At 41.8% G+C, this 10,320-nt stretch overlaps 1 protein-coding gene across 1 annotated transcript; it reads left to right on the plus strand.

Annotated features, from left to right (window-relative positions):
* Positions 1-277: 277 nt before the first annotated feature.
* GAPDH (glyceraldehyde-3-phosphate dehydrogenase) lies at positions 278-6,971 on the plus strand. The gene is made up of 12 exons (XM_034410943.3): positions 278-479; positions 1,307-1,352; positions 3,740-3,839; positions 4,013-4,119; positions 4,213-4,303; positions 4,840-4,955; positions 5,075-5,156; positions 5,339-5,490; positions 5,586-5,664; positions 6,082-6,165; positions 6,474-6,571; positions 6,747-6,971. The coding sequence occupies exons 2-12, from the start codon at positions 1,330-1,332 to the stop codon at positions 6,814-6,816; spliced, it is 1,002 nt and encodes a 333-aa protein (XP_034266834.2). The 5' UTR covers positions 278-479; positions 1,307-1,329; the 3' UTR covers positions 6,817-6,971.
* The last annotated feature ends 3,349 nt before the right edge of the window (positions 6,972-10,320 follow it).

Here is a 10,320-nt window from a genome sequence, read left to right on the forward strand (position 1 = left end):
GATTCGTCCTGTGAGCTTGGCAAACATTCAAGGTTTAGGAAGCGGCTTTGATTCCAAAGTACTTTGTCGAGATTGCAAAAACGCCGCAGGTGCCAAACTTTCATTGTAACCGATTGATAAACCAGCTGCCCTGCCGCCATAAGCAAAAGGGATCGATTTGGCATGGCGATTAGGGTCAAACAAGCGTTTTGAGGAGTTGTGGAGGCCACCGAGCGAAGGCTGAGGTGTTCGGTGGCGGGGGAGAACAAAGAGTCTTTCTCTGAGCCGGACTGAAAGCGGGGCGGGAGGGAAATGGCGCCGGGTTTGGGGCTCTCCATTAACCTCCCCTCCGCCGCCTCCTCGCGCTCTGATTCGATGTTGGCGCTGGAGGTCGGGCCTCGTTATTACCATACCGCGCTGTATAAAGGGGAGAGCCGAGGGGCCCTGCCTTCTCACCTCCTCACTGCACTTCGGAGCTGAGTAAGGTCAGGACCTCTCTGGTAAGCGCTCCCTTTGAACGGGGTGTTGGGGGGGGAAGCTCCTGATATTGCAACTTTGGTGGGCGGGTGGTTCGAGAGAGGCAAGCCAAGAACGCTGCGGTGAGCGGTGGATGGGTACAGTACTACCGTCCCATGCAAAAGACCCGGCTTGGGCCTTGTTGCTGTGGGCCGGCTGGGAAAGGGGAGCCGGTTTATACACGAGTGTAGTCTGTGCCGGCCGAGACTGAACTGGAACTGGAACCTTGCATGGTGGAAGGAGGGTGTGTGGGAGCCGGAGCCGCAGCCGCGGAAACCAGGATGCACGACTCGGGGCGGCGTTTTCGGCTCCCGTGAGCGGGGAAGGCGGGAACAAAGTTTCGAGGAAATTTACAGGGATGGGTGAAGAAGGAATATTCCGGAAAGGGAGCTGCGCCCCCCCCGCCCCAAACTTTCGCAGGAGTGGAAGGGGTCGCAGGCCGTCCGTCCGAGTCTGAGGTTTCTTAATTCGCCTCCCGTCTGTTGGTCCTGAGGCGGCGCGGCTCTCTCAGAAGGGGGGAAAGTGTTCGCGGGCGAGAGGGGAAGGAAGTTGGGCGAAGGGCGAGAAACGGGGTTTTAGCACGGGCGTTTATCGGCTCCGCCATAGTTTAAAGCCTGCAAGTCAGGGGTCTCCAACCTTGGCAACTTTAAGCCTGGTGGAAAAGCTGGCTGGGGAATTCTGGGAGTTGAAGTCCACCAGGCTTAAAGTTGCCAAGGTTGGAGACCCCTGCTGTAAGTGACTCTTGAGGCGGAGGGAAAAGACGGGGAAGTTTCTGGAACCGGTTGATGAAATTTGCCTCCTCTTTCTCTAGGAACGGTTATTCAAGCGGCGAAGATGGTGAAAGTTGGTATCAACGGGTGAGTCCGACGGGGAGCGGACGTGCAGCGAGTCTGCCTATGCATGGGAGGGAGGGAGGGGCAACCCTCGCACGGGAGCTTGAATAACATTTTCGGCCAATAGGGGGACTCTGGTGCGGGGATGGCCAGTATTGCTGTCCAGCCTGAGCTTCTTGCAGACCTTGGGAGGCTGCAAGGGGAGCTTCCAGCCCCAGCATTCCTTTCCTTTCCAAGGACATCTAGAAGTCATCCCGGCCCTCCCCCTTTCCAGGAGCTGTTTCTCTCCCAACAGGATCTGCTTGTGTCTTTCTTGGCACTCTTTCTGTTGCTCAAGTGGCACCCTGTATAAAATTTGTAAGGCTGCCATCTTTGCCTTTTTTTATTTCAATGTGCTTGGGGGCAGCCGAAGCACATGGAGCAAAGCTTGTGGCCACCATGGGTACAGGAAACCCCAGACTGACTCATTTTCCTAAACATTAATTGCTGAGTCATTCCTGCCAGGAAGCTACAATAGTTCTCTGATCATCTCTATATTGCTTTTAATTCTACATACTTTTTCCCCTGATACCTTTACATGCTGAGATACAGAGCATCTTATAATGTCTGCAGAGAGGTTTATATATCCTTCGATCTGAAGGGCCTATTAAGAATGTGACCTTCTAGCTCCCCTTAGCAGCCAAAAACTGTAACCAGATAACTCCAGCTGGCTCTAAAGTTAGTGTTTGACCTTTCTGTAGCAGGATGGGGGGGGGGTATAAAGAAGGGAGTTTCAAATAGCATTCCCTGGGAAAGACAAATGGGAAGATGCAACTCAAGTTCTGCCCAATGGTATAGGTGTACACTTCACACTTATCAGTGTATAAAATGGGTGAAATCCAGCAGGTTCTGACAGGTTCTGGAGAACTGGTAGCAGAAATTTTGAGCAGTTCAGAGAACTGGCAAATACTACCTCTGGCTGGCCTCTAGAGTGGGGTAGGAATGGAGATTTTGCAGTATCCTTCCCCTGCCATGCCCACCAAACCACGCCCACAGAACCAGTAGTAAAAAAAACCTGGATTTCACCACTGGTATAAAGACTGATAATGAAATAACAGGAACTGATTTTTAGAGCTTGACAGACAGGTTAAAAGATTTATTGGCAGAGGTTTGGGTGTGTTCCCTGAAAACCCTCTAGTCTCAAGGTAAGAAACCCCGAAGCATTCTTTCTAGTTAGATAACTCTTACAGACTTTCCATAAAGCAGCCTTGTGCAGGTGTAAAATTGTAAAAGCTTCAGTTCCCCTTTATTCTTTTGTTAGTCATAAAAATCTGAAGATTTTGAAACATTTTAAAGCAATCTTGCTGATTTAAGAGGGAAATCCTTTCCAAACTGCAACCTATATGGTAATTTCAATATGTGTTAATGCTGAATTATTTTGCAAAAGAAAAAAGGTGGATTTTGAAGGAGGATGGCCACAAGTTTGGGGGATAGAGGGGAGTTATTCAGTTTCCTGCAAGGATACTCTTTGTTTCAAATACAAAGCAGTCACATGATCCTCTAAAGCCACATACTGTTTTAAGGCTCTGGAGTATGTCTTTTAGAGTGACATCCCTGCCCTCCTCCCATCCTCTTATTTTCTCATTGGCCCCTTACCTCTGCAAAGAAACTGGGAAGAATTTTCTGAGTTGTATCCTACCAGTCTTTATTCTGGTACTGGTAGATGATTGCTTTATAAGCCTGGTGAGTGTCTCCATTTGAATTCTGTAATTTGCTAAGAGTAGAACAAATCAAACATGGAACTTGGCTTGTATATTTCAGTGACAGTTACCAGTATGTCTCTCTAGGGAAGTTTTGCTACAATTTAAAATACCAGAGAGAAGGCTCAAATAGACATTCAGTGTTAAAGCAGAAAGTTTACCCTGAATAAATTCCCTTTGCCCAGAACTAGATGAAAATTTAGGGAATAAACCAGAAATAGTTATAGGGTATCTTAAGAAGTGTTTTGTAATACAAATTTCATCCTTATTTTGCATAGCCACTGCTAATAAACTATGTTAATGGTTCAGATCTTTTGCAGGACACCATGTTAATTTGTCTAATATTTGCCACTCAATATGTATAGGCCACCTGTTTAGGTAGTTACTTCAGTCTGTTTCTTTTCCTATCCAAAAAAGTGACCCTTGATGCTTTCTCAAACTGCTTTTCTGCTTTTACATACATGTTGGGCTGAATTAGTTCTTTTAACCCAGGGGTGTCAAACTGGCGGCCCATGGGCCAGATGCGTCATGTGCAGGCCACGCCCACCCCAGCTCTGCAAAGGGAAAAAACATGATATGTCACGCGATAGCAACGTGACGCTGCAAGTTTAACACCCATGTTTTCACCCATTCTGGAGATAACAGTTGCTTTTTATATTTTTCTTCCTTTAGTTTTGGCCGTATTGGCCGTCTGGTCACCAGAGCAGCAATCAGCAGTAGTAAGGTCCAAGTCGCCGCCATCAATGACCCATTCATTGATCTGAACTACATGGTAATAACCCTCTGTTGTTCTTCTGGGGGCCTGAATTTTTCTGCTTTTTAAGGCAAAACAAGTTACACTTGATCATAGAAACTTTCATGTCAACAAATAACACTCCCCTCCAATGTTCTAGAAACTTGTCCCAATAAGCTACACTGACTTAATGTTATGTGTCTTAATTTCAGGTGTACATGTTTAAATACGACTCTACTCATGGCCGCTTCCATGGCACTGTCCATGCTGAGAATGGAAAACTTGTCGTCAACGGACATGCCATCACTGTTTTCCAAGAGTGAGTAGTATCCCCTCCATTCAAGTTTTCTTTACTTGTGTAGTCTATTTCTTTCCTGAAGAATCTAAGCTGGTCCTTCACTCTTCTTGCCAGGCGTGATCCTGCAAACATTAAGTGGGGTGAGGCTGGTGCCGACTATGTTGTGGAATCAACTGGGGTTTTCACCACCACAGAAAAAGCTAGTGTAAGTATCTGTTACAGGAGGAAGGAGCATTGTACAAATTTCTGCTGTAAAGAGAGGTATACACTTCTGATACTGATGGAAAATTTGAATGCCATCTGGATTCATAAGTGTTTTGTATTCTATTTTTATGAGGGTTGCGAAGAGTGGGACACGACTTTGTAACTGAACAACAAAATTCCATTTTATTTTTTTAGAATTGAATGTGTTAAGTACATATGCTCAAAACACCTATCTCCTGAGGAGGAATAGATCCGTTGATGAAGTGCTATGGTGAAACAATATTTTTGGCATTTGGACATGGCCACCTTAAATTATTTATCTGCTTAGGCGCCTGAACTGTGAGATGGGTGGCAAATAAATTTTATAAATAAAAAATGATAAAACATTTCCATCATACTATATGAGAAATCCAGAAAAAAGAATTTTCATAGCAATGTGTGACTAGATTCTTCTTAAGACTGTTGCTTGCTGTCCAGTCTTGGATTATTTGTATTCTTTTTAAAGACAAGGTAAAATGTTACTCTTTTTCCTTATAGGCTCACTTGAAGGGTGGTGCTAAACGTGTTATAATATCTGCCCCATCAGCTGATGCTCCCATGTTTGTGATGGGTGTCAATCATGAAAAATATGACAAGTCTTTGAAAGTTGTCAGGTGACTATGGGGGAAAGCAAGGCGGGGGGGGGAGCAAGGCTATATTGCCAGAATAACATGAGTTTTCTAAAATGGTGCATGCCCATCCATTGAGTGCTGCTTCCCTTTTTTTTTTCCAGCAATGCTTCTTGTACTACCAACTGCCTGGCACCAATGGCCAAGGTCATCCATGACAACTATGGCATTGTGGAAGGTCTTATGGTATGTGAATTGCACAAGTTCCACTGCTTCTCCAACACTTAAAATAATTCAGAGTTGTGTTGCATAATGGTGAAATGTTAAACGGGGATGGTGATCATGTGTGCAAATTCTTCCTGTGGTACCTGGAATAAATATTCAACTTTAGATGGTATAAATGGTCTATCCTGCTTTTCCTATTCCAGACCACAGTTCATGCCATCACAGCCACACAGAAGACTGTGGATGGCCCCTCTGGGAAGCTGTGGAGAGATGGCAGAGGAGCAGCTCAGAATATCATCCCAGCATCCACAGGTGCAGCCAAGGCTGTAGGCAAAGTCATTCCTGAATTGAATGGGTAAGCCTTCCTGAGCACGAAGTGCAAATGATTGCATCATAAGCCAAAACAAGGACTGTGTATATCTTAACCTGAATCTTTTCCTACATTCACAGGAAGCTCACAGGAATGGCTTTCCGTGTCCCAACTCCAAATGTTTCTGTTGTGGACTTAACATGCCGCTTAGAGAAACCAGTGAGTATTCCTACAATAAAGCAGTTCTAAGACTGCTTTACTGCTTGTACAAAACTAAGGTTAAAAAATCTAGATCAGCAAAGACATTCAGAAAATTCATGTAATGGTTAACCAATGCTTAGCAGTCCAAATCTGATGGTCCTTACTTTTCTAGGTTTTAGGGAATTTGTGGTGGGGGTGGATGGGTGCCAGATTGGGAAATGCTGCTCTAAATGTATTGCAATCAAGTTCTTTGTAACTTAAGTTAGGAGTGGGGAACTTGTGGTCCTTGAGATTTTGAACATGCTTCTTGCCAAGACTGTTTGAATGGCAGCAGATATTGGTGAGAATGAATTGACCATCAGCTTGCTACACAGTAAGAAATCTGGGCAGAATTCAATTATTTAATACTTCTGTCTCCCTCGCTTGCTTTCTTAGGCGAAGTATGATGATATTAAGAAAATGGTGAAGGCAGCTTCTGAAGGCCCAATGAAGGGTATTCTGGGATACACAGAGGACCAGGTAAACTGAAAATTTTTGATGATACAAAAATAACTATCGGGCTCATTGGAGCGCTTTGTAACAATTTTGGTAATGTGATTAGAAATTTGGCAATAGTTTTTAGGTATTGTAGACAATAACTATGTAGTCATAAAATATGCTTTTTCTATTCTGCCTTCAATATGTAAAATGTGGCCCTCTAGTACAGCCAACCATTCAATCTAGGTTCATTTGATTTGTCTCATAAATATACATGGAGGCTTAATTTTGAGACTTCGCTCTTCAATGCTTATCTTCATGGATTATAACATCTACTTCTTCTCCCCCAGGTGGTCTCTTCTGACTTCAATGGCGATACCCACTCTTCCATCTTTGATGCAGCTGCTGGCATTGCTCTCAACGATCACTTTGTCAAGCTGATCTCCTGGTAAGAGATGGAAGGGGGTAGATGATGGCTGTTAGTTGGCTTATTGGATTTGGGAAGAGATAGAGGTGCAATGTTTAATATTCTAATATGTGGTGGCAAGCAATGGCTTCATGCTGCCTTTTTTTGCTACTGCTATTTTTCTCAAGACTAAAAAAACCCCTCCTTTGTTTCTTAGGTATGATAATGAATATGGATACAGCAATCGTGTGGTAGACCTGATGGTTCATATGGCATCTAAGGAGTAAAGACTGCAGTTTTCTTTTTCTTACAACTTGGCTCTGTATTTTGCAGTTAGAGGCATTTTGTTCCATCTGCCTCTGAGGAAGTAGAGAGGCTGGAAGAAACATGAATGTTTCAGTAACATCTCCCCTCTTAATAAAGTAATCACTGTCTCAGACAATTGTCTTCTCTTGTGTAGCAATATTGAGACTCAGGTTGTAAATACAAAAGGAGATTTTCCAAAGGTTAAGATCTGGCTTACATTTTGCAATACACCCACAGTACATTTGCAGGCTCCAGGGTACAGCTGCCATCTGAAAATACCTTACCTTACCTAGTATTCCAATTATGAAGAATCCTTTTTTAATCCTGGAGTTTGGTTTCATTAGGGAAATACATTTGGCACAGGCCTTTATTTTATCCCTTCTAGAATCCATTTTAAAAAGCATTGCTTTTCAACTTGCATAAATTTACCCAATATTTTTGTGTTAAATTCCTCTAAAATATATGAATAGTTATTATGATCTCCCACTTTAGAAATAGGCTGCTGATTCTTAAACTCAGCTAAAGTATTAAAATAGCTGAAACTTATCCAGGCTTGTCCCTTCCACAATCCTGAATAGCTATACATTAAGTGGTTTTATTGTACTACCTGTAGCTCAAAAACATGTCAATTTTTATTTTTCCCCACTTCCTTCCCACTGTGGACTGAACTAATGGGATTTATGGGATGATGAATGAATTCTGTTCCTGCAGAACTGTATGAAATTAGAAAATGCAAATGCTACTCATATTACATGAACTTGAGCAAGCTGAAATGACTATACACTTCCTGTAGCAGTGGATTTAATGACACATACATTTTCATATGCAAACAAGAGTGACACATTTTGTTGAGAAAAATCCTTGTGGAGGAAATTTTGTATTCTGAGATCCCTTTGACCTGCCAGAGGAGGGCTGCAATACTGGTGGGTGGTGAGAAGGGCCTTGAACTTCCTAGTGTAGCCCTGGCCCCATTTCCTGCCCAGATACATAACAAAACTGCTGGTTATCAATTAGTTAATATTTCTGCTGCTATCCTCTATTCTGGAAGAATGAACAATCTTCCAAGTTGGTTTCCCTGCTACCTCTGATCTACTCATGCGAGATGGGCTCCCCCAGTCTGCGCAACTTGCAAACATGAGTAAAATCCTGATGGTGGCAATAAAGATGAACAAAGAAAAATCTGCATGCCTATCTGCAGTCCCTTCATATACCAGAAAGGGATTACAAAGTGAGCATTTGGAGTCTGGAAGTAAAAACAAGATTGGTTATCTATTCATGAATAATAAATGAATATCAATTTGATAACAGTTAAATTTGCTGACATTGTAAAATCATGAGAAAGTTAGTTTTGAAATTCCATGCGTCCTTTAGTCCATGCGGACTAAATCATTGACAATGTAGAATGCATTCTAATGCAGAATTTAATTGCCTTGGAGGTCATTTCTACCAAAAAGGAAAAAGGAAAAATAACTTCAGCTTTTTTTCCCCATCATACCTGGTATCTTGCTTTGAGTCAGTGTTGTATTGACTCCTAGTTATTGCCTGGACATGACCCTACAGTTTTCTTGGAAGTCATGGTCTTCTGAGAAGCCTATTCCTATTTCTTTATTAAACATGTTTTTTATTAAATAAGTATTTAATAAAATAGTATAAAAGCAATTTAAATTTGAAGAGAAGAATAGAAAAAATAAATAAAAAGACAGAAAATAAAAAATAAAGCGGTTTCCGATCTTAACAGCACTTACATGGTATTACATTTTACCCTCTCTAAGTTTACAATGTAATATCCTTTCCATGATCTCCCCTTTCTAATCATCAAATCCATAAATCTCCAATTCATTTTTTTCTTTTTTCAGCAGAAAGGTCCAGAAGAGGTTTCCAGCCACTAATAACTAGCTAATCTTTAAGAATTTTGCCATCTCTGGTAGTTCTATCATTTTCATCAACAATTCCTCTGTTGTATTTCTGAGTTTTTCTTACCGTATTTCTAATCCTAGTAAAGAGTTGTGTCATGATCCAGAAGACCTTTTTGTTTCAATGAAGAATTATATTTTTATTTATTCCCAGCTTTATTATTTTTACAAATAACTCAAGGTAGCAAACATATCCAACACACCTTCCTTGTAATCATACTTGACCTACATGTGTAAATAACCTGGTCATAAGTTTCAAGTAACATCAGGCCTTCATTACGATTTCTGTTTTAAAGCAATATATGTAACTACCGAACATAACTGCTTTAGGACGTCTGAAGATTTTAGCTATGACACTGATGTGCCTACTACCATGGAAGTTAATTTTTTTTTTTTTTGCTCTTGTCCTTTTTTTCTCAGCCATGGCAGCCCTTGTGATCTTTAGCTGGCATTTTGTCTAGCTTGTGATTTGTTGAAGATTAAACCTCTAATAATTTCTATGAGCAAAAAAATTAAAATGGTAAATTCTATTACTTATCATATCACCTTTCCGTCCTCTGTTTGTCCTTGCTTGCAAGATAATGCAGTTATATTGAACTGTAAGAATGCAAGAAATGTTATATAAATAGCAGTAGGAGGCATCTGTCCCCTTGGAAAAGGGACATAATAAAACAGTATATGAATACAGTTATTAAATTAACTGGTTAGGAATAACTGGCTACCCATTTGGGAGACAGTAAAGTTATCATCACTGTGCTTCAAACCTTGAAGGCAGTCACAATGCTAGCCTATGAAACCAGCACACCTCTACTCCATTTAACGATTTTTAATGGAATGTAAGCACCGAACTCCACTGAGTTCCTTTAATTCCTTTAGCTTCAGCTGAGAATCCTCTAGATGGCTCTCCAGGGCAATAAAACATGCTTTAATATGCTGACAGTGATTGCAAGACTAGTGGATCCAATGTTCCTGGGGTTTTCTGTTTTCTGCAAAACAGATATATTTCCACCTGCACCCCACCCCGTAAATAAGGGAAAGGCCCATCATTTATGCCTACAAACCAGGTTTGCCTCTAACAATGGCATTTCCCGACCCAGCGAATATTGCAGCAGAATGTTGAACGTGTGAAGTTCTGTGTGAGTTTTGGCTGGGAGAGGGAGAAACGTGGAGCAGAAATGGCTGCAAAGAAAGGACATGCAGGTTCATCTTAGGACATTTTAAAATCCTTCCATTCCCCACCATCCAGTCAGAGCTGAAAAAGCTTCTTGGATGAGATGAGATGAGAAGCGAAACGTGTTCAAAGAAAAAACAAGAAAGTCCAGTTATTTCTTGGAAAAGCTCCTTTGGGACACCCCGAGATGACCAGACACTATTTGTGGGGTTGCAGCATGCTTGCAATTGTAAGGTAAAGGTACAGTATGAAATGGAAGCTTACAATTGCAGATTCTATTGCTTTTAAGAAACACCACAAGAGCTTGTAGTTAGATGCATTAGAAGATTTTAAATAAACTCCTTAGATGTATGAATTGAACTAGTTTCTCTTTTTCAATCATTGAACAGGCCAAGAAGAAC

Source organism: Pantherophis guttatus, chromosome 2, assembly GCF_059756535.1.
Source record: "Pantherophis guttatus breed Tessera chromosome 2, ASM5975653v1, whole genome shotgun sequence".
NCBI lineage: Eukaryota > Metazoa > Chordata > Lepidosauria > Squamata > Colubridae > Pantherophis > Pantherophis guttatus.

Coding starts and splice junctions, on each gene's coding strand:
- GAPDH (XM_034410943.3), top strand. CDS start 1,330: ATGGTGAAAGTTGGTATCAACGG. Junction 5,665..6,081: donor CATGCCGCTTAGAGAAACCA/GTGAGTATTCCT, acceptor TTGCTTTCTTAG/GCGAAGTATGATGATATTAA. Junction 6,166..6,473: donor TGGGATACACAGAGGACCAG/GTAAACTGAAAA, acceptor CTTCTCCCCCAG/GTGGTCTCTTCTGACTTCAA.